This window comes from Pogona vitticeps, chromosome 5 (genome assembly GCF_051106095.1).
Source record: "Pogona vitticeps strain Pit_001003342236 chromosome 5, PviZW2.1, whole genome shotgun sequence".
NCBI lineage: Eukaryota > Metazoa > Chordata > Lepidosauria > Squamata > Agamidae > Pogona > Pogona vitticeps.
Genome location: NC_135787.1, coordinates 26705623 through 26729704, shown reverse-complemented (window position 1 = coordinate 26729704; position 24082 = coordinate 26705623). Strand labels below are relative to the sequence as shown.

Here is a 24082-nt window from a genome sequence, read left to right as displayed (position 1 = left end):
GAAAGATTTGGGAATAGACCAAAATGATCCAATTACTGTATATGAAGATAATATGGCATGTATAAAATTAGCCAACTCTGAAAAGGTTAAAACAAGAAGCAAACATGTGGACATCAGATATCACAATGTGAGGCAAGCGGTACAAGAAGAGATAATTACCCTAAATTATTGCCCAACAGAAGAAAATCTGGCAGATATACTGACGAAGCCTCTGTCAGAACCAAAATTCATTAAAGGTGTACAAATGATGGGAATGAAATAAATATGTAATATGTATATGCCTAACAAATATGTAAAATGTACACTGTATAAATGAAATGTATATGTACAGTATACAATAACCAAATGAAGGTCTGTATACATGTAAAATTAAACTGTAAAACAATATATATATAAATAAGAACCAGAAACTCAGAGACAAATGGGAGGAGTGTCGTGGTATGGTTAAACCGGCATTTGTTCCCTGAGATTCTGGAAAGACTTACTAAAAGAACAGCTGCAAGACATCACAGCTGTAGCTGATAAGAGACATTGTATATAAGGCAAAAACGCCAGTACTTGGTGTGGGTTAATGTTGGTGAAGAGTTACGTGTGTAGGAGTGTTCGTTTGCTGTTAACTGCTGTATATCTACTGTTATTTTCTACTACTACTGCTTATCATCTCAAGTAAAATACCTCTAAAGAAGGACTGACTTCGTTCATTGTGCTTCTTTCTGCTGGACATCTGCTAAATTCTTCAAACAAAACACAACAGAACTCAACAAGACTCTTGATCTAGCTTCCTGCAGAAAAGGCCACAAGCTCTTTTAAGAACCACAGCTGTTCAGGAGTACAAAAGGTAATAGCCATATCATGAGAATTAGACATAAATGACACCCTAGGATTGTCACAGTCATGTCTATGTCCAGCAGATTGACTTCTTTACACACCAGTGTGTTGGGTCAACATACATCTATTTGATTGAGGATGCTACTTGTCTTGTAATTAAATCTGGCAATTCTATGTTGAATGCTTATTTTCTGAAGGACTTAATGTTGGCTACCAAAATGTACAACTAGTTTTGGCCATTTGTCTTAGTGCAGCAGACTGGAATCCTTACTGTTTTGTACCTACTCAATTGGCACATGGACCTAACTTTTACAGAGTCCATTTAGTTCACAATTGTCTGCAGAGACGCTGTGGAACCTGCAACCATTGAGATGTGGTTTGGCCCCTGCCAAACTGAACAACAGTGCAAAAGAAATTCATTGAAACATCTGGAGAGACACAGCATGCTCATACCTGGTTTATAGGCTAGCCAGGGTCCTTTGGGGTCTTTCTTGGGCTTGTTCAGTAATATGAACAATGAACCTGGGACCTTGTGCATTCAAGACATAAGCCAAGCTGTCACTGGATCATTAAATGAATAAATGCCGAACCAGTGAACTGAACTTTAAAGAGAATAAACCTACTGGAGACAGACAAGGCTATGACAACCCCAGGGTGTTGTGTATGACTAATCTTGTGACATAATGGTTACCCTTTGCAGTCCTTATTGTCATGCTTGCTGCAGGTTTCTGATAATTTAAATTCAAAAGCATAACTCTCCAAAGCTCTGGGTAGAGCACATGGTTTACATATGTCAGATTCCATTTTCAGTCTCTCCATGTAAGGTGGACTGGGAAGGGCCCCTGGAGAGTTGTGGGAAAATATTGCTATGAAAATCTGGGAGAAGGGAGTCATGAACTGGGAGATAGCTGGAAGTGGACATTAACAAGGGGATGACGAGAACTGAATGGTGATGCCACTGTAGGGCCTGTCCCTATACTGATTTGATCACTGGAAAATACAACCTTTACAAAGGCAGGATCTGGATTGTAAGATTCATGGTATTAAGCTGACAGAAATGATTCCTAATGCTATAACATTCAATATATCCTAGTCTAACATCGAACACCGTATAAAGGTTGCTATCGTATGTACACTTAATTGAAGTTAAGTCCAACAAAATATTGAAAGACTTTGATATAATTAGCACAGGACTGAGCAGCATCTGAAACTGATATTAAAATTCTTCTGTTTCTTTCTGTTTTATCACTTTCTACTAAAGACTCTCCTTGAAATAGAATTTATTGAGTTTATATTTTCTCTTCGGTTCTTCATTCTATCTCATACTGGAACACCAAGACATTTATGTTACACCATTGTTCCAAATAATTGTCATAGACACATTTCTCCTTTGCTTGACTCTGTGCTATTTCCAACACATTGGCTCACTTGTCACTCACCCGGCATTCCCTCCCCCCCCCCAGTATAATTCGTCAATTCTAGTACTTTCCAACTTTCAAACACAATTAAAGCTGCAATCTCGCTACTGGGCTTACTGGAGAATGAAGGAGAGGGAGTTTGTGTTGCATCTGCCGTTGCAGCCTCTGCACCTGCTCTGCGGGTGAACAGAGGATTTAGTCTCCATGGTTGTCAGTCCAGAACTTTCAACCCTGATCTTGTCAAAACATATGCACGCGAGTAGCACTGTCAAATTCGGTGAGATTACTTGTGTGCACAAAAGCAATCACATGCCGAAACCCTGGCAGGATCAGTTTCTTATTAGGGACTAAATCCTTCAGAAAAAGCCAACAAACAATGAAGTATTAATGGACAGGTTGGGCTAGTCTACCATGTCTGATGCAACATTGCCATCTAGAGTCTGGAAGACAAATGCACTGAAACAGTCTTTTTAAGATTTGCAGAATTTTGTTATGAGGAATGGTGGAATAGAACATTGAACTGAGAAGAATAAAAGAATAGTAGGATTTCTTGGGGTTTTGTTTGTATGTTTGTTTTTATTTCTATGTTTGCTAACATTTCCACTTTATTAAATATAATCTAAAATCAATGTCTCACACTTTAATGCAGGCCATTCAGATTTTCCTAGTTCTCTTCAAAACTTGTTTTTTTTTCTGTTAATTTCCAACATTTTGACTTCAAACTTCGTTTTGCTCATGTACACTATCCTGGCTGTACTGCTGAGAACAGTCTGGACAGAAATTAACTCTTTTCAGACACATTAATTATGGCACGGCAGACTTCAGCACAAATTTTTGTTCTTCTGAATGAATCAAGTGCTTAATCTGGGGTGCATTTTTTAATTATTTAATTTTTAAAAAACACGTGATGTGTGAAAAAGCTATCTTTCATTACATTTATGGACTTCAGCTCTCAACTTTCCCTTTCTTCTTTCATAGTATTTCATCATTCAAATCATTTCTGCCCATTTTACCATGTATCTTCAAAGAATTTGTATGAAATCTTGTAAGGCATATTCAGAGTATTTCCCTATACCTTAAAAGCATACTCTGACTGGTTGTGTTTTCTCCTAGCCCTATGGGCTTTTAGCAAAAATTGTCTCAAGATTTCTGAGACCAAACAGTTGCCTGACAAAAGTTTTCATAGTGGAAATATGCCCCGCATCTGGGGTAATCTAAACTTCTGAAATTATGAATGAGGACTCAATTAGCTGATTTTTAATTCTTTCCAGTGTATTTGGGATTCATGCTTGCAATGGGGTTCCATGTCTGACATAGATATTTTAAAAAGAATAGAGAAAAATTATTCAGAAGCTCTTTTGATTAAACTATAAAATTACTTTTCTTGTTTTTGCATTTTGTCTGTGGATGGTCTTACTTTATGTAAGCAGAATTTTTGTACCTATATTCTGAAATTTTCATCAGTTAACATACACAATTGCTTTTTGTGTTACCACCCTTCACAAAGCAATTGTCAGGGCTCTTTTTCAATGAATTCTCTAGGTATCTGTTCCCTCAAAAATAAGAATGACCATCAAGCACTGTGATGAAACATCTGCTTTTTTGGAGGAGAAGGGGAGAGAAACTGATGATGTATCAGACTCATGAGTGAACTGATTCTTGAATTGATTGCAGATGTGTATAGAGAGAAGTGGCTTTGCCTTCATATTTCATATCTTGGATTTTGCAGATTCAGAGGACGGGGATCTTTCCACTTTCTTCTCATCTGTATTAGAAACTTTCCTTTTCTTTGCTAAAGCATAGTACCAGCTGAACTTGATCTTTGCTGCTGCATTTGTTTTTGAATCTGGATGCTGCTACAAAGTAGTGATACTGTATATACATTCTGGGATTAAGGAGGAGGCTGATAGCATAACTGACAGTATTCACCGTTCCATTTATCTTTATGTAGAGTAGTAACTCAACAAATACAAAAAGGTGGAGGGAGTGCTGAACTTGATTTAATCTATTTTTTTTTCAATCTAAAAGAGACAGCCAACATGGAGCCCTAACTTAAATCGTTTAAGCACAAGAGGATATCCTGTAGATCATCTTGACTCCTGACATTGGCGTCATCAATATTTAGGTTGCCCATTGCTATGTAAAGTTTGGCATGCTTTTTTCGGCTGGCAGCATGGGTACAATATTGCACTATCAGGCCATTTCCTGGCATTTCACATCATGAATACAGAAGGTCAATATCTTCCATTGAGAAACTGGAGTTTTTTTGTTTTTTGTTTTGTTTTTTGAAGAATTAAACATGAAGCTAACTTACACCATTCAGACTGAGGGCTCGACTACACTTTATAATATTCCTATTTTTGTGTCAAGCTTATCACACTTGAAATTGATTTAAAAATGTCCAGCGACATGACATACAGCTAAGTGAACAGTTCTGGATAGCTCAGGTATCTGGCTGCGGAGTCAGAGGTTGGGAGTTTGATTCCCCACTGTGCCTCCTTGACAGGGGCTGGATTCAATGAGCCCTTCCAGCTTTGCAGTTCTAAGATGATGATAATGGTTGTGGGCAGTCACACAAAATGGCTACAGAGAAATGAGTCATAAAATATCTCTCTCCCAGAAGATTAAAAGAAAAGTAATTCTTCCATGTGTGTAAGAGCAATGCAGAGCTAAATTTTGAGCTTAAAAATGCAAAGTAACTATTTAAAATCTACATCTATTTATTTATTTATTGACTGACTGACTGACTGACTACCCATCTGACCAATGGCCTGATTTCACAGAAGGCGGAAAAGGGAACTTGTTTACTAGGGAAACTGGCCCAGAGATAAGGCATTTTTTTCAAGAAGCTGAGCATGAGGCAGAAGTTACTTCTGAGCTGGTCAATCCCACACTGCATATTTCCTTCCAAAAGTGCAACAACGGCAACTCTCTCTCTTCTCTCTTCTCTCTTTTCTCTCTCTCTCTCTCTCTCTCTCACTCACTCACTCACTCACTCACACACACACACTCTCTCTCTCTCTCTCTCTCTCTCTCTCTCTCTCTCTCTCTCTCTCTCTCTCTTTCTCTAACACTGCCCCAATCCCTAGGAAGTCTTATCTTCTTTACAGGACTCTAGGAAGTTCCCAGACCCTTACCTTTTCACTTGTTTGTTTTCGTGCTGAGTTCACTCTTAAATGTTAGGAGTAGACATGGGGATCAATAAAATAAATCACAATACAGTATTTGTAATAAATGGCTGATTCATTCAATATTTGTCCTTTTGTATTCATCAGTTCTGGAGACTCCAACAAAGATGATGAAGGGACAAATATTAACCCATTCTTATTTGTCGCAATAGGCAGAGAGAGCTTCCATTCAGGCAGCCTAGCCTTCCCTCTCTGAACAGCTGATCAGCAGGCCCATAGACAAGGTAAGAAGGTGACAGGGCAGTGAGAAAGGGGTGGGGGAGGCTCAGCTTTTTTTTAAAAGACAGCCATGAACCAGTGAAATTATTTGTGGTTCATTGGTCAACAATGGGGAAATTTGTGGTTCGTCCTTCATCAACCTTGATGAACCATGAACCATTTTGGTGGTTTGTCCCCATCTCAAATTAGGAGTGCAGGCCTCTGCTGTTTCTTTTGTATAAGAATGCCTTCGGGGGTGATGAAGGGCATAAATGCTTTCTGGGAAACAGAAAGAGTTTTGGAGGTCACATCGCACCACACCAGTCTCCCACTTTTCTTTTCAAAGAGATGTGTTTGTGTGTGTGTGGACAGAGGATGACAACTTTTCAAGCCTGGTAGATGCCAAGGAGGCTCCCACCTCTGCATCAACCAGAACTGATATTCTAGAGCAGGGGTATCCAAGAGGACCACATCATATATTTTATATGCTTTTGAGGGCCAAAGGAACTCACGGGCATGTACACACACACACACACACACACACACACACACACACACACACACACACACACACACATGCAGGTGCAGTTAAGCCCCACCACCCACACGTACGTGTGCACGTGTGCAGGGTGAACCCCCCACCCCACCAGGAACCCATTTGGCAGTTTCCCCTTACAGACCAGCAGGAAGGGAATGGACCTGAGCCTGCAGACCTAAGCATGCCGGGCTGGATAAAAAGGTAAGGTGGGCCGGTTGTGGCCTGTGGGCCCCAGTTTGGAGACTCCTGTTCTAGAGATTCATATAGCAGTCTTTCCATGTCCCACGTGAAGATTAGTGTAACTACAGATATTTTGCCAAGAAGGAAGAAACACATCACCAAAAAGATGGCAAAAGAGGTCATATTTGCATAACAATTGCATATACAATAATTCTCATGTACAGGTAAAAGGGTGACTTTTTTGGACTACATATATCTTCCAGAACTGTGGATTTATTGAGCAAACAAACACATACCTTCCAATGTTTCATGCTTCTTTAAAGTTAAAAAAAATTCAGAAAATATCAGGTGTTGAGGTTATTATTATTTTTTGCTCATAAGGCATGTCTTCTACAGCCCTTTCCATTGAACACATTTGCATTACAGTAATCAGTTTCATTTAATTGTAAAAAAACTATGTTGAGTGCAATATAAGAGTTCATGCACAACAAGATAAGCATAGATTTTTCCCTCTGAGCATGCTGGGCAGGGCTGCAAGGGTAATAAACCATTGTTAATTCAGTGACCTCTCAAAAAACAGCATAACTGAAATCTTAGCTAAATTAATACAGACAAAGAAATAATAAAACCAGAAGAATCCAGAAAGAGTTTTCTTCATCCATACTTGAAACAAGAAGCATTTTGTGTAAGTTTGATACATTATTAGGTAAAGAGTCAAAAGTGAAGTGAGGCTTGTGGTCAAAGACAATATAGAAAAAGACCAGAACTGATCACAGCGAGGTTGTCAAAGTTTGCTCAAGACTGGGATTTCCACAGAATTCAGTACTAATTCTCAACAAAGAATGATGACATACGTGGCATTTGGGGAGCTACAGAAATTTTTAAAACCTATCTCTCCATGTTATAGCAACTTCCAGACACATGTACTCTACAAGCTTCTCTAATTCAAATCTTACTCTTTAAAGCAGAGTGTGAAATGTTACATATGAGCTTGATGAAAAGTAGTTAACAAATACAGTGTAAGAACTAAAGAAGTGTCTTGTTACATTTGACCAAAGACCTGTCTAGTTCAGAATTCTATTCAGAGTGGCCAACTAGTTGTCCCTGAGAAACTCATCAAGAGGACATGAACACAGCTGGACACTTCCTCTTACCTTAACCAACAACTGATATACAGAGGCATACTACCTCTGGTGTATGGAATATATATCCATCATAACTGTGGAATAAATAATCACACCCTCCATGAATTTGGCTAGTCACATTCAAAAGCTGTCCATGTCAGTGATCATCAAGACTCTAGCTGGACCATCTGGAAGATACTTAATAGACTTCTAAGTTAAATAGGGAGATCAAAGACTAACCAAGTAAAATGGGAATACTTGGATACAGGAGAAATTTTCTGTGACTGTGGAGAAATTCAATTAATATAGCACTTACATGTATGCAATTTATGTCCCCACACATATACAAAACATCTAGCTAATCGACAAGGTAACATTATTGAAGTAATCTGGTGCTGGTTAAAAATAGTCTAAACATTATCTTAACATTTTAATTTGTTTTTAATTTCACCTATCTTTCATATCGATCCATAATTTTAGATCCTCTGATGTGCATAAAGAAAGATCAAGAGAATGTCATGTTTGAAGGTGTCCTGCATCTTCTGAAGCTACAGGTTCCACAAAAGATGTGAACAAAACACTACTGGCCATAATGAGGGATGAGCTTTAAGAGCCTGTCTAGTGTACTATTCCATACAAACAGTGGCCTCATCGAAGACATGAAAGCAAAACCAACTTCCTTGTCTGCCTCTTTTGTTCCTGGACATTGATAAACAGAGGCATATTGCTTCTGATACTTTCTAGGATGTAAGTCGCTCTTGGCTAGTAGCTTTATCGTCCAAGAACGTTTACATTCCCCTTTTAAAACTGTCCATGTTGGCAGCCATTACTACCTCTAGTAGCAACAGACAATACATAAGGAAGAACTGGAAAAGCAAGCAGGAGTTGTTCACTGAATGACATCATGCCTCCAAAATAGGTCTGTTTAGTTTGAACGATCTTCGAGTGAATGAGTATTTTCTGCTACCATAAATAGGAAATTGCCACAAAGAATTCATAAACAGAAGCATGGCATTCATAATCATCATGTGGATGAGATGGCTAGACAGTGTCTACGAAGCAACCAACATGAAATTGACACAACTACGGGAGGCAGTGGAAGATAGGAGGGCCTGGCGTGCTCTGGTCCATGGGGTCACGAAGAGTCAGACACGACTAAATGACTAAACGAATGACGATATGGAACACTTAGAGCAATTAAAATCTAGCAAAGAACCACAGGCAAAATCTGCTGGAATATTAACTTTAATTTTCTTTTAAAATGTCAGCAACACAGGATGGTAGAGGGAGGCATTGTTTGTGCTGCTAAATAAACCGTGCTCTAACTCTCTGTGCGTGAGAGAAATTGGGTTGCTCAGTTTCTCAACAATTGCTTTCCTGTGGTCCGTCCATAGGTGTGACTACCCAACCCAGCTCCTGGAATTCTTTCAAATTATGCCTAACAAATGTCTGTTCCATTTGTTTGTGCAACACTTTAGCCTCAAATGAAACCTACTGAAATTTACCTCAAAGTTGGATACACCCGGTTCCTCTAGCCCTTCCCCTGTATTAATGGTCTTTTCAGCTTGACCAGGAACCCACTTTTAGCGCCAGCATACATTTGGAGTTGTTAGACGCCATCAACCAATTTACAATGATTCCAATAGGGCTTTCAAGGTAAGTGAGATATTTAAGTAGTTTTATCAGTTCCGCACTCCAGGTGAAGTTCCATGGCTGGGCAGGGATTTGAACCCAGGCCTCCTGAATCCCAGGCCTTTACTGTATCAGCCACACCACACTGGGTATCAACAGGGCATGGAGCTGTTCAAACATGGAATTGGAGCCTTTAATCTCCTCCACTCTTTTAGTTAACATAATTCTTCGCCTCCTCTTTCCTGCAAGGTTAAAAAAACAACAACACAACAACAACAACCGAGGAGCTACTGCCATGGTACAAACAACCGACAAAACCGAAATTACAACTAATTCTGGCAATCTCCCCTCCCCTCTTTTGGGGGCGGGTAAAAAGGAAGTGTGATCATGCCCATAAAGCAGGGGAACATCCTTCCCAGCAAGACTGTAAAAAAAAACAAAAAACCCGTCATCCTCTCTGCGTTTAAAACTTTCCTCGAAGAGCAGCGGATTTATCCCACTGCCTTTGGAGAAGGAGGTAAGAAAGCGAGCGAGAAGGGGCGGGAATCGCAGGGTGCTTCGAATCTATCCATAGATCAATCGATCGATTTCGTTTCTTTCTTTCTCTCTCTCTCTCTCTCTCTCTCTCTCTCTCTCTCTCTCTCACACACACACACACACACACACACACACACACACACACACACACACACACACACACACACACACACACACACAATGTTTTTTTAAGTCGACTTCCTTGAATCCCGAGCCTGCACTGAGTTGGCTTTCAAAACACATCTGGAAGGCGAAAGTCTCCGAACCGCTTTCAGGGTGTCTCCCTTCCGTTGTGTAAACACCCCAGCGATCCAACATCGATTTGGCCTTTCCGTTCAGGATCGGCCCTCGGTTTTTCAGTGGGACTTCAGATAAGATGGCAAAGAGGGAGGGAGGGGGAAACCGAAAAACAAGCAGCCAAGGGAGCACATGACTGCCTGCCCGCCCGCCCGCTCACCTCGTTTGCGGCCCTTGGTGTTCAGCCAGGCCCCTCCTGGGTGCGGAGCGCGTTCCTGCCCCTAACCGGAGCTCCAAATAAAACTGAAAGCGGTTTTCCTCCGGAGTCCCGTGGCTTCCTCCGTGGGCAGGGCGGGGAGGCTTAGCCTCGGTTCCGTCTGCGAGAGCTGTGGCGTTGGTGCGGCCAGGAGCACGTGGTACTAGCCGGGAGCGGTGCGTGAGCATCTCCAGGTACTCCTAACCAAGTAGGTAAGGGCAATAGGAAGGGATGATGGAAAGTGCCGTCCAGAAACATGGGGCGGCGGCGGGGGGGGGGGGGAAGCGCCGTTGTCGGCCGCTTTTGGAAAAGGGACTCAGTCATGTAGTGGTCACCTTGAAAGTGCAGCTGCCCATCTGGAGAGCTGCCATAGCCAGCCCCATGAAAAATATAGACTGCCGGATCCATCCATGTTGACAAAGGATGAGCAGGTCTTTTGAAAAGTTAATAGCTCTTAAGTGGCATTCATGGGCAGATTGCCTTCAAATACATTGCAGTACAACAGGGATCATTTGCACTAGCAATGGCGAACCTATGGCACATGTGCCACAGCTGGCACACAGAGCCCTTTGTTGGGCACGCGAGCCATAAGTCGCTGGATCGCTACACTTGGAAGCCAAACCTGAGGAGGCAGCTGCAGCCACAGTGCTAGTGCCCCGACAGGCGGCGGGCCAGGATCCAGAGCAGCTGGCGCTGGTGACGACAGGCCGGCCGAGCTATAGGTAGTGGCAGAGTTGGGCATGACTGGAGGCGGATCTGGAGTGGGGTCTGGAGGCACCTCTGTGCCTGAGATTCCCCCTTCCACCACCACTTCCACTTCTGCCACCACTGCCTGCTGGCTTTTTTTGTCCCAGTTTGGGCACTCGGGCTCAAAAAGGTTCACCATCATTGGTTTACAGCAACAATACAGTGTTCCCAGGAAAATCCATTTGTCTCCCTGTTACCATAATGGTGCCAACTGAGCCAGAGAGAAGCCAAAGGGTGATGGTTGATGATGTGATACTCCCTGCTGCTCAGAAAGTCCCAGGACTAGAGATGGGGGGTATTCGTATACCCTCGCACAGATGGCGATAACGAGGGTTATCCTCTCACCGATGCACTAATGCTGTGGGGTCCATGCTCCCATCCTATCACTCCGGAGATCGCGATTTCCGAGCCACTTCTGGCAGGAGGCGGGACAACAAGAGTCTCTGCCAGGTTGAAGAGTGGCTCGGCGATTGGTATCTCCAGAGGGATAGGATGGGAGTGTGGACCCCACGGCATTAGCGCATTGGTGAATGGACCGTCTGGCCCAATGGAGCTGGACCCTCGTTATCTCCACCTGTGCCTTTGACCTCCTGAATTGTGGCCCTCATTCCTGTTACTTTTTACCATTAGCTGCGGCAGCTAGATGGGGAAAAAAGGACAGACTTCCTGTACTTTTAATGTGTGGGTGCAGGAGGACATTTTAGCAGGTGTTACAACAGCTGCACTTGCTGAAATTTCTTCTTATAACTTATTCTTAAACATATAGGAGCCCCGTCCTTCTTTCATCTGGCCACCTGTAGCTCGGGCAAATGAGAGTTGCCGTCAATAGCTACAGAACCATATATTCAACACTCCTAGTGAAAGACTACGTTCCTCTCCAAGGGTAGAAATCCTCAAAGATAGAAGGGAAGAAGCTGTTGATAGCCACTGGTCATCCTGGGTTGAGGATTGTGGGAGCTGTAATTCACAAAATGTAACATTTCCAGCCTTTACAGTGAACATCGGAAGTAATGGTGACTGAAATATACTGTAGAAGTAGAGAACATTGGACCCTTCAGATGTTTGGGCTCTCATATCTATATATCCCCACACCTCTAGGGTTGCAGAGCCCAAATAGGATTGTAAATTTCGGCAAAAATTATAATGTGTATCCCAACATGGGGCCTGCTGTGTTGGTCTTCTGTTTCCAGGAGCCTGGTTACAGAAGGGGGATATCCCACCCCAAATTTTCTTGTGTATGCCAGTCCCTATGCCCTCACCTATTCAAGACTGACAGGGTCTGAAGAGAGATCTTCATCAGCTTCATCATTACTAGCAATTCTCTACTGTGCTTAGGGGCCCTTATAAAGGTCAACTCTGATGGAGAAAAGCTGCATGCACAAGGGCAGTTGTGTAAAGTTGCTATCCCCTTGTGCTCACTATCCTCTGTCATGTGGTCAGGTGTGCAACTGGGTGTGCCATCATTTCTTCAAGCAGTGTATGCAGAGGAGCACAACAGATAGACTGCTAAATACACAATGGCCCTTATGCAATTGTAGGGTAATAGGATTCTGTCCAAAGCATAGTTTCTAACTATGACGTTCCTCTTTCACGTCACAATGGTCAGGACACTCTCTCATTCACACTTTATTTACGCTGCCACCAACCACTCCTTCATAAGACTCTTCAGACAAATGTATGATTTTAAAAATAAAAACTTATATTTTATTGATAACAACAGACGGAATGGTAAATCACTTTATCAACTAAACTAAAAAGGCAATCAGTAATAATAAAGTATCCCCTCACACACACACTATCACTCAGACCTTAACTCTTCATGACTCTTAACTCCTAATTCCTAACTAACTAAAAACTGACTAACATCATTCACTCCCCCCCCTTATATACACAGCTCCACCTCCTGGAGTCCCACCTCCTGCTCTGCTATAGGCAGATGGGTTCCAGCATAACCATGATAGGCAGGTGACGTCATCGCAGCCGTCACATACCTTCCCCCTTAATAAGTTGTTTTGTGATGAAAAGCTATAGTGCTTTTCAACACAAAACAACAGCAAGCAATTTATATTAATAACCGCAACATTACTATAACCATCATAAACACAGCACATTTTTATCATCAATTACTTATCATTTGTAATTACCCTTTTCAACTTCTTTGTTTTTACATATATTTTTTTTCATTGCTTATCAATTTTTCATTTACAGTACTTTTATCAATTAACATCTTCAATCAATACTTTCAATTTCTTTGTTAATACACTTTTCCATTGCTTACTCGGTACAGTTACTTTTGCAGTTACTTACTTTTAGTTACACATAACAGGAACAGCTTATTAATTTCTACATTACTTACCATTCTTTCATTTTCATTGCAATTACATTTATAATTACTTATTTTTACTTATACATAACTAAAACAGTTTATTACATTCTACATTTATTTTTCAGTGGACAATTTGTTCTTCGATAGGTCTTCGAGCCCACGCTTCAGCAGCTGTCTTTTGAGTCTTTCTTTCCTTACGGCATTTAAAGTTCATATCTTGCAAGTCTCTCTTCCAGTTTGCAAGCTTGTTCTTGTAAGCTTTCTCAGTTCGTAAGTCCATTAATAGTATTGAGTCTGTGCATAGTCCAAATTGTCCTTTTCCTTTGCACGGCTTATTCTCCTGTAACAACCACCCTCTTTTGTCCCACTTACGTTCCCTCGAAGCACGATGTATCCACCTCGGCTGCAGCTTTCCACTCAGGAACTCAGCTGGCTGATGATCTTCTTCATCTGCTTTGCTCAGCACGGCTCTGGATTCGAATCCTGCTACAGCGATGATGTTGAAGACACTCTGGAACTCTGCACCCCTCACGACATGAAGATGCCTCTTGACACGACCTCTCTGGATACGTTGACATCTCTGGACACGACCTCTCTGGATATGATGACATCTCTGGACACGACCTCTCTGGATATGATGACATCTCTGGACACGACCTCTCTGGATACAGTGCTGACTTTTCTTTAATGTAGTCTGCAACTTTTCCAGGGTCTCTTTACAACTGCTCAACCCCTGGATCTTGTCTTTTCTTATAACTTTTATAATTTTTAAAGGAGAGGCTATACATCTGACATTTCTTTCCTCCTGCTGGGTATAGCCTGCTATCCTTATCATAGATTTCCCTCTAGCTTCTTTCTCTTTTTTTATAACTAGAGTAAATTTCTTTAGTACTCCTTGCATTTCTCTTTTATTTACTTGTTTAATTTTAGCTGCATCTTTAACTTTCTCTAGTGCTACTTCTTTATTCTTAAGTTTCTTAGATAGGGTTTCTTGTTGCTTGGTTTTAGCTATGGGTGCAGACACAGAATTATCAGCCTTTTCAGTTAGCTGTATCTTTTCCTTAGATACTACTTCTGCTGACTTCAATTTACTTTCCTCTAAAGTTTTCAGTTTTACTATCTCAGGGTAGCAAGATGTTTCCTGATTTTCTTTTGATTTCGTATGCACAAAATTAACCTGTTTCACCTCATCCTCACTTGTTCTAAGTTCTGACACCTCTCTGTGTTCCTGTTTCTGTTGTTCAGTGTGTTCCTGCCTCAGTTGAATAAAAGTCTTATCAATATCTTCCATATAATTTTTATAATCATCCCTATTCCTGTCCTCCCTGTTGGCCTTATCCTCACTATTTCTTTCTCCCTGACATGTGTCATAAGCTTGAGAGAATTCTTTTATCTCCTTTCCCATTTTTGGCCAATAATACTTCTGAGGTATTCTTTGCTTAGTTTCTGCAATACCTAAATGTCCCTTTTCTAGAATCATAGGACGATATTTATCAGGAACAATCAACTGACTTTTAATCTCAGGCCCTCCTTTTGGAATATTAATTAGTTTTTCTTTGTAGAGCAACCCATGTTTAGGGGATAATCCTTTGCCAGCCACTTCTCCAAAACAGCTTTTTAAAGTGGGGTCTGCTATCTGATCCCTGGCAAATACACTTTTCTGAGATATTTCTAACGAAAATGCCTCAGCGTGGGGTATGTTCTCTTCTTGTTCTTGAGAGCCAGTACCATTACTAGCTTCCCTTTGTCCAGGTTGTGATCGCGTAATCACCAAGGCACTCTTGACATGCTTTGTTAAGTCAGTGCCAATAAGACAAGGTGTAGGAATTTGAGAAGAAACCCCCATTCGCCAAACTCCCCGCCATCCTTGATAATCAACTAAAACATCTGCCACAGGCAAGCTCACTATCTCCTTCCCAATTCCTTTGAGAATCAGGTTCTGACCAGGAATTATACATCCCTGAGGTACAATATCAGAGTGGCAGATCGAAACTTGTGAGCAAGTGTCTCGTAAAGCAGTGTAATTCTGTCCTAAAATTCTTATCCTGTCCCCAGCTGATTCCAGTAGCTGAGAATTTATCTGAATGTACAAACAATGTCTTATTTCTTCTATTGGCAGATCCTCATCTCCTGTACTCTGGCCACTAGAAGTATCCATTTCTGAAGAGCTAGCTGCTGCTTCTGGCTGCGTTCCCATGGCAACAGGGCTATCTCTAGAGGGACTCATTTGGCTGTTCTGTATACAATACACAGACTTTGCCTCTTTCAAATTCACTTTCTGAGGAGAAATTTCTTTCTTTTGAGTTGTGTTAAAACACTGGGAAGCAATGTGTCCCCTGCCTTGACAAGCAAAGCAAATTTTATCTCCCCATGAGCCTCTGTTAGTGAACTTTTCTGATTTTTCTTTTCCCTCCAAAATCTGGTTCCTGGACTGGCTCTGCCCAGAAGTTTTACCCACAAAATGGCTGCCCATTTTAGCCTGACCCTGACCTGGCTCTTTGGAGTACTTTGGGTCCCATGTTTTCCTCACACCTTTTTCCTCATAACTTACAGGCCCCCTTATTTGTGAAATAAAATCAGCAATCTGTGCAGCCTGTCTAATGTCAGTAGGTTTCCTTTCCTGAACCAAATATTTAAGTTCACCATGGAGTAAGGAATAGAACTGCTCCAAACCTACAATATTTTTTAACTGTTGAAGAGTCTGTACATTCTCCTGTTCCAACCACCTGTCCAAACATCTCTCTAAGTTATAACCCAGCTGTGTGAAAGTTTCATCTGATTTCTTGGTGAGCTTTCTGAATTTCTGTCTGAGGTGTTCTGAATTAATGCCAAATCTGAGAAAAACCAACTTTTTAAACTCTGAGTAATCTTTACTGAGTTCTATTGGCATATCAGCATATATTTCTGCCATTTTCCCACTAATCAGAGACCTTAAAACTACCATTTTCTCTGCTTCTCTGAGAGAAAAATCTGAGGCTGCTCTCTCAAAACTTGTAAGGAACGCTTCAACCGAATCCCCTTGTTTATAGGATGGAAATTTCTTTAAATCTGCTTTTGATAATTGGCTCTCCTCATTTTCCCTATTATTATTATTGTTCTGGTTCATTAATTCCATTCTTCTTATCTCCAATGCCATACACTGTTTCTCAAGTTCAAATTGTCTCTCTCTTTCCTCCTTCTCTAGGGCAATCCTTTCCCTTTCTATTCTTTCCTCCTTCTCTAGGGCAATCCGTTCCCTTTCTATTCTTTCCTCCTTTTCTATTTCCATTTGTTTCATTCTATATTCATGTTCCTGGGTTAATTGAATTTTCCTCAGTTCTGATAACTGTTCCCCATTAATTCCTTCCTCCCGCTCTGAGGTAAATCTGTCCCCTTCTCCATCAATCACCTCTCCAGTTCCCTCAGACATCTCTGGAGATTTAGGGTCACTTTCAGCCATTTTACTGCGCGTCAAAGGCATGTTTCTTACACAAAAGGCTGCTGACTATTTCCAAGCCTCTGTTTAAAATACTTTTTTCCTTTCTGTGTTAAGGTCTGATATATATTAACAGTGTGTTCCAGCTGATCTGACACTAGAAACTGTAACTAAGCTTCTATGTCGTCTTCTTTTCCCCTTTTCTGGGCCTCTTGCCAACTAAGGATACTTATTTTATATTACTGCCTTTGGCTGCCTTTAGAATCACCACAGCTCTCTCCACTCACTGGAGCTGTTTAAAATGGAGATCCCTCAGGTTTGCTGGGCTTGGTCTGTCCTCTCAGAGTTCACCTAACTCAGGACACTCTGATCAACTCGCCACAGTCTCTGCTTTGGGGCTACTCTCCCTCACAAAATGGCCCCTACAGAGCTCATAAATCAGTTTTCCACTCTGAAGCTGAAGTGCCTCTCCACTAGATTTGCTCCCCTTGAGTCAAATCCTAGAGATGCCCACACTTTCCACTTCAGGTGACCCTAACTGAAGTCCTTTTGCTCTTGCCACTTTAGCCAAGGCTTTACTGGACAACTGGACAACTGGACAACTCGTATCCCACACGCTGGCACCAATTTCTGTTGTGACGTTCCTCTTTCACGTCACAATGGTCAGGACACTCTCTCATTCACACTTTATTTACGCTGCCACCAACCACTCCTTCATAAGACTCTTCAGACAAATGTATGATTTTAAAAATAAAAACTTGTATTTTATTGATAACAACAGACGGAATGGTAAATCACTTTATCAACTAAACTAAAAAGGCAATCAGTAATAATAAAGTATCCCCTCACACACACACTATCACTCAGACCTTAACTCTTCATGACTCTTAACTCCTAATTCCTAACTAACTAAAAACTGACTAACATCATTCACTCCCCCCCCTTATATACACAGCTCCACCTCCTGGAGTCCCACCTCCTGCTCTGCTATAGGCAGATGGGTTCCAGCATAACCATGATAGGCAGGTGACGTCATCGCAGCCATCACACTAACCATGGTGACAAATACAAATAGACCCCCTTTTGTTGATCTTGCTGCTCAGTTCAGGGAACTCAGCAAGTTGGATGTCTCCTAGGTTGAATGGAACATGATGTTTGGACCAGCATGTGCAATCTTGTTTCTCCTTTTTCCTCTCAAGCCTAAAGCCGAGGAATATTTGGCATGATTCTGACTTATAGCACTCCTTTCTAGGGTCCTCTAGAGAAAGAGAAGTAATTTTCCATTCCCCTTTTCTGGAATACTTTTGAGACTGTGCAGTTTGCCTAAGGATACACAGGCTGCCTGTTCTCCCAGAACAGAATGCCCAGCTCTGATTCCACAACCAGGTACTCACTGAGCTATCTAGCCAGCAGTTTGGCATAATAACTCTTCACAAGTGCATTTACCCACTGAAGCAATAGTCCATTCTACTTCCATCAGCCCAACCAAATGGTTAGAAGTCTATTAGTTGAATGAAATAATTTATGAAACCAGAGACTTGCTTTAGTCATGCATTACTCGCACGAAGAGGGCAAATGTGTTGGGAACTTCTCTCAACCCCCCCCCCCTCCGTGTTACTGTGTTTGGCATAACATCTGAAGTGGGAAGCATCTTCTGGTCATAGAGATGTGTCATGTGATTGAGAACCAGATTGGATTACATATGCCATCATCCTAAATCCAGTGAAATCTGGGAGGCTATAGTCCAACAGGGTTCTAAATCATGTGAGGTGCCTCCATGAGGAGCAGAGGTTCCCTACTTCAGAGGGTGACAACAGGCAAAAATAGTAGTGCATCTTTGCAAGCCTGGATGAATTTGTGATCTTGCTATCAACAGGCTTACCTTGTTTGCGATCTTGCTATCAACAGGCTTACCTTGTTTGTAGGAATCATGCACCAATACAGCTAATATGACCTCTGGGAAAGAACACTTGTTTCCAGAAAGCCATGACTTAACAATTCTGTTTCTGTGTTCTTTCTCTCTTAGGCCCTTTCTGGTTTGTGTTTGAAGCTGAGTAATGTTGTTCTTGGTTTTCCCTGCAGGATTTTCTAAAGTACTGCCATGGCCAATCCGTTTGAGACTACAGATACTGAAGAGACTGTAACCTGTCTCTGTATCACTGTCTATCATCCAGAACAAGAGCAAAAGCAAGTATTCCGTGCCTTAAAGTTTTGCCAGCATCAGCAGCTGAGAGCAGATGAGCTGGTTAAGTTTGGAAGAGACACTAACTTCTGCCTTTTTAACTTCGTAGACGGACGGGTTTCCCGCATCCAGTTTGCCCTGCATTTTTTCAAACACTTCAACAACACAGAATTTGGCTTTGAGATTAAGAATTTGAGCAAAAAGGTCAAACTTATTGTTGACAATGTCGAACTGGCCTACCTGAATAAGGTTGATTTGCCGGAGATATGCCTGGTTCGCTTTGGGGATTATGAAATGCTAATGCAGAAACAAGGAGGACAGTCAGAGAACTATTTTGAGATTCGCTTTGAATTGGCCAAAACACCACTGTGGCAGGATCAGAGGGAACCACTGCGACAACCTATACCTGAAAGTGGCATTTTTTATTCTGATTCTCCACTTGAGGTGGATGAGGATGAATAAATTGGAAACATCCTTTGAAAGGTGGACTGGCTGGTTCCAGTGTCTTCAGTGCTCACATCTTGCCTGATGTTTCATAGTAATCGTTATCATCCTTATTTGTACAACTGCACATGACCTTGCAATGTGAATGGCTTAGGCCCTATTAAATGTGCAGTTAGCCTCTTTGGCCACAATTGCAGGGAGCATGGCCTTCAGGCTACTGTCAGATCTGAAAAATGTTCTCAGCCTCTTGTGAGTGCCCAGGGCTGAGTAAGGTCTTCCTTCGTGTACTTGCTCCTTTACAGACATTCTGTTCTCATTACTCTCTTCCTCCTGTTAGTAACCAGCATTGTCAGGGTTATCAGATGGAGAGCTACATGCGCCTCATTGTACAGTATCTCCCTACAAACAAGAGCCCAGGTCCTGCAGCTACCAGTCGCCACTCCTGAGGCCATCAGAGTCAGAGGAAGCAGCAGCTTTGTGGTCATTTGGTCCAGGGCTTGCTGACCTTTGTAAAAAATGCCTTGGTTTGCTTTTTTTTTTTTTTTTTTTGCTTCCTCCCAATCCTTTCTTTTTTGTGTTGTGTCTTTAAATTTGTATGTGGGTAGGGACTGTCATCTGTCCTTTGCCAGCAGCTCCTGGGACTGAGGAAGGGGGTAGTGGTAATTTTTTCAAAATAAATAAATGCAAATAAATGATATCTCTGTATGAAAATGTCTTGTGCAGTCATTTGCATGTTGGTATGACCTCTTAGGATGGCATTTCATGGGCAAAGTTTGACCTTCTAGGTATTGTTGGACGTCAGCTCCTATAAATCCATTGGTATAGCCAATCATGAGTACTGCCGGAAGTTGCAGTGCAGTACACTTTGAGGGCCACATCTGGTCCACCCTGAGCTACTTTGTGACCAGGAAAGAAAAAGAACATTCTGCCCTTTAATGATACCACTGCCATCTTAGTTGGTTGCCAATGATAACTAAAAGTAAAGCTGGGCCTGCTTGTAGAACATCTGAAGGCTTTTTAAAGAAATGGTCTTGTCCATTAAAGCTCACATTAAAATATAGCAGTTAGTCTGTAAGATGTCTTTATTTTTTATATTTATTTTGTTTTGCCTGATATACTAGCACAGACTAACAGAGCTAAAGGCCTCTTTTTATTTCAAGCTCAACATGTGCTGGAAGGAAAAATTGATGATACAAAAAAAGATTGGAAGTTGTGAAAGTAAATGAATGTACAAACATCAACATTAACACTGTTATTTTACTCTGATTTTCCTAAGATGGCTGTATTGTTTGGACATCATTCTTTGCTATCTTTCATAAGCAGCTATGATTACAACTGTAGTCAATGAGTTAGAATTTATGCTCGGGACTAGGAAATCTGGGTTGAAATCTGTATTTAACCATGAAATTCATTGAGTGACTCAGGATGACCACATTTTCCCATGTTAACCTACTTACAAGGCATTTGTATAGATGATGGGGGGGGGGGAGAAGAGATCCTTACACTCCCTCTAGTCTTACCTAATAGAGAGAAATAAAATATAATTAATCACAATATTAAAGGTACAGCCTGAAGTTCTCCATAATTAGGCTGCTTGAAAGAGATTTATAAGTATGAGCTGCTGCTTTTTGGAGGCTGGCCAGGGAGATTTATATATGTGTAACAGAGAAACTTCAACATTATTTTCAAACCAGGATTTACTATCTTTCAAAACATACTGGAAATTGTAAGATTTAAATGTATGCCAACATACCCTCCCCTTAAATGTTCAGTTTAAATTTATTATGGTCTAGAATCAGCTTAAATATAATAAGCAGGGCTTATGTAGGCATCCTTCAGTCTTAAGAGAGTATGGTAACGTACTCTGTATGGAGGACTTGGAACAGCGTCTAGTGTGGCTGAAAAGGCCAATTCGAGAGTGACAATCCCTTCCACACTGAAGACAAATACAATCTTTCCCCTGTCCAGCTCCCTGATTTTGCTGCCTTCAGGAGTGCCCCTTCGCCTCAGCATGCTGGACAAGAATCTCTTCGAATTGGGAGAGGCCATGATGCACCACCTGCCTCCAGGCTGAACGCTCAGATGTCAAGGTTTCCCATCTGTTGAGGTCCATTCCCAAGGCCTTGAGATCCCGCTTGCAGATATCCTTGTATCGCAGCTGTGGTCTCCCTCTGGAGCGATTTCCCTGCACTAATTCTCCATACAGGAGATCTTTTGGAATCCAAGGCTGGTAAAACATGAATTTACTGTGTGTCTCCCATTCTTCAGAGCTTGCAAAAGTTACTTTTCTGGACCACACCTCTTAGAATTTTCCTATGTTTGCTTATTTATTGACTCAAATGAGAAAGTGAACATGTGCATCCTGCTGGATGTCCAGAGGTTTAGAGTATGTTAAACATTTAAGAATAGATTTGTAAGAAGACACAGTAACAACAAAAACAGGTTATTTCTTTCAAAAAATCTCTAAGCATTTACCCTTAAAATATATAGATGTTATAGATCTCTGATTTCTCTTCAGATTGCATAAGTCTTTTGCCTTATAGACGTTTGAACAAGAACAATTTAACAATCTATAATATCTCTTCCTCCTCAAAAACAAATCAATGTGAAATATCCATGAATTATAGCAACCTTTAATGATGTGTGTAAAATGTCAATTTAGCAATTGCTAAAATTGCAAACCAGACATCTAGTGGGCAAATATTGTGAATATATTTGTTTTGGCAATAAGTGAGAGTAATGACCATGCCATGTTAATCTTTTTGCCAGCAAGCAAAACTTATTTGCTATCAGGCAACTTATGTAATCATACCTACTGCTTTCTAGGACTAGGCTGTTGCTAACAGGTAGAAGATACTGCTGTGCAGCAAGAGAACGAAAACAACCACTGCTAATGGGTGGGACGTAGCTAGCAAGTTAAGGAAACAAAAATTAGAATATATTCATAGTTTCTCACACTCCCATCAGAGAAATCGGAGTGAGTGGCAGTTGCGAGAGATGTCGCAAGGCAGCGGCACCAGAAAATCAACAATGATATTTCCTCCTTAGACTGGGTGAAATCTGTTTAGAAATATTTTTTCTAAATGTGTGTCTAAATGTGCTTAGAGCTAAATAATGCATTTTTATTTTTTATATTTTTACTTTTAAAAGTTTGAGTACTTTTCCATGCCTTACACACCTTTTTGATTTTTACAATTTTATTCTTAAGGACTTTGATGTCTTTTAGAGATTTATTCTCTGCCCTTTTGGGCAATAAGCTTCTTTATTCTATATGAATTTTATTCTAATGACAGCTGAAACTTTGTACTGAATGTCTGCAACTTTTCATAGTTTAAGCGTATGTTCCTTGTTATGAGGTTATAAGTTGCTACTGTTTTAGAATGTATTTGAAACAATCCAATTTTTTATTCTCAAAAGTTTTTATTCTTAAAAGATATTATGCTTCTGTATTTTAGTCTTAAGAATTTCCTTACAACTTAAGTTCTGTTTTTATATATGCTTAGGTTATGTGCCTATAGTTTCTTACAACTGTAAGGATGACCTATGACTTCTCAAATCACATGATTTTAATACTTTAGGATTTCATGTTATGCTTGTAGAATATGGAAGAAATATAGATGAATGACACACTTTGGAGTTGCCCAGAAATATTGCAACAAAGAATATACTTGTACAGTACTTAAGATATCCTGATGAATTTTGAAATGCTTGTCAATGATTGTCTGATTTCATTTTGGATTTGACCCTTTACTGGAATAATGTCAGCTCTGAGGAACATACGTAGAATACTTTTATCACATATTGATCTCTGAATTACCTTATAGGTCTGATTTTAAACTGGTCTATAAAGGAAATATACAGAGTGCCTCCCAGTGAGGTCTGGCATCATAGTAATCAGTTGGTCTAAGGCTTATATTTAAAAAGTTACCAATCACATCTCATTGAATCCCTGGAACTAGAGCAGTGATGTAACCTGACACCAGAAGGATGATGGTCTTGGATCCATGGAAGCCTAACTGGGGAAGCAAGATGGGACCCTCACCTATCTTCTAAACCTTTCACAGAAAAAGGACTCAGATTAAGATTTTAGAATTAGGTATTTCCATTCATGAGGGAAGAGATATTCTATCTAACTTTGGGGTATTCAACTGTATACATTTTTTCATGTTAAATATTAAATTGGGCCACCACATTTTTCAGAACCAGCATACCTGGGCCAGAACAGCTATTTTGGATGGTTAGTCTGATTCTTGTTATCAAACTGGCTATTTTCTGGATCATTTTCAAATGCAGAGCACATTGAAGTAACCTAGCCAAGAAGATATCAGAGCACAGACTACTGAAGCTAGATTATTCTCGTCATAGCTAGGCCACCAGTTAAAGCTGGTGGAAGACATTTTGCCACTGAGACCACCTGTTATAATTGTGGATCTAGACCAAATCCCATACTATGAACCTGCAAATTTAGGGAAAGGACAACCACATCTGGAACAGCTTGAATGCCAATCTATCCCGTAATGACTACCTATATTTGATCAAAACTATTCAGTAGAAGCACCGCAGATATGTCTGGATTGGATCTAAATTCACTGCCCCTCGCCCAGTCCACTGTCAGAACCAGGTGCTAAAATACTAGAAGTTTAATCACTGATCCTTTTCCAATTGATCCTGGCATTTTTATCAGAGTTACCCATCTCAATCTCAGCATCTCTTGTGATCAGTCAATACCAGCTCAGACCCAGTACAAGTGTGTGAAAAACTGGCAGACTTCTCAGACTACAGGATTCCCTCAGTATGAAATTTGAATTATTGTCAGTATGCACCTACTTTGT

The 24082-nt window shown here is 40.8% G+C and overlaps 3 protein-coding genes across 6 annotated transcripts in view; 1 reads left to right on the top strand and 2 right to left on the bottom strand.

The window, feature by feature from the left end:
• The window catches only part of ALPK1 (alpha kinase 1), an 85960-nt gene extending 75725 nt beyond the window's left edge, over positions 1–10235 (bottom strand). The window contains exon 1 of the mRNA XM_020802147.3: positions 10101–10235. The gene's annotated coding sequence lies outside the window, so the exon portion shown is untranslated. The remainder of the gene's footprint in view (positions 1–10100) is intronic.
• Positions 813–19961, top strand: TIFA (TRAF interacting protein with forkhead associated domain). 4 transcript variants are annotated; one of them, XM_020802151.3, is made up of 2 exons: positions 813–9623; positions 18707–19961. In XM_020802151.3, the coding sequence occupies exon 2, from the start codon at positions 18726–18728 to the stop codon at positions 19266–19268; it is 543 nt and encodes a 180-aa protein (XP_020657810.3). In that variant the 5' UTR covers positions 813–9623; positions 18707–18725; the 3' UTR covers positions 19269–19961. The 4 variants fall into 4 exon arrangements, with proteins under 4 accessions (XP_020657810.3, XP_072857904.2, XP_020657811.3 ...); XM_073001803.2 differs by lacking the exon at positions 813–9623 and adding an exon at positions 10211–10330; XM_020802152.3 differs by lacking the exon at positions 813–9623 and adding an exon at positions 10219–10344.
• Positions 13130–17668, bottom strand: LOC144583018 (uncharacterized). Its single transcript, XM_078376578.1, has 2 exons — positions 13834–17668; positions 13130–13767 (listed from the first exon to the last, which is right to left on the bottom strand). The coding sequence occupies exons 1-2, from the start codon at positions 16667–16669 to the stop codon at positions 13331–13333; spliced, it is 3273 nt and encodes a 1090-aa protein (XP_078232704.1). The 5' UTR covers positions 16670–17668; the 3' UTR covers positions 13130–13330.
• Positions 19962–24082: the final 4121 nt, after the last annotated feature.

What these genes read in the sequence shown, in the direction of transcription:
- LOC144583018 (XM_078376578.1), bottom strand. Translation starts at nt 16,669, where the DNA reads ATGCCTTTGACGCGCAGTAAAATGGCTGAAAGTGACCCTAAATCTCCA. An exon ending in ATGTCATCATATCCAGAGAG is followed by an intron (nt 13,768 to 13,833) that starts GTCGTGTCCAGA and finishes GTATCCAGAGAG; the next exon opens with GTCGTGTCAAGAGGCATCTT.
- TIFA (XM_020802151.3), top strand. Translation starts at nt 18,726, where the DNA reads ATGGCCAATCCGTTTGAGACTACAGATACTGAAGAGACTGTAACCTGT.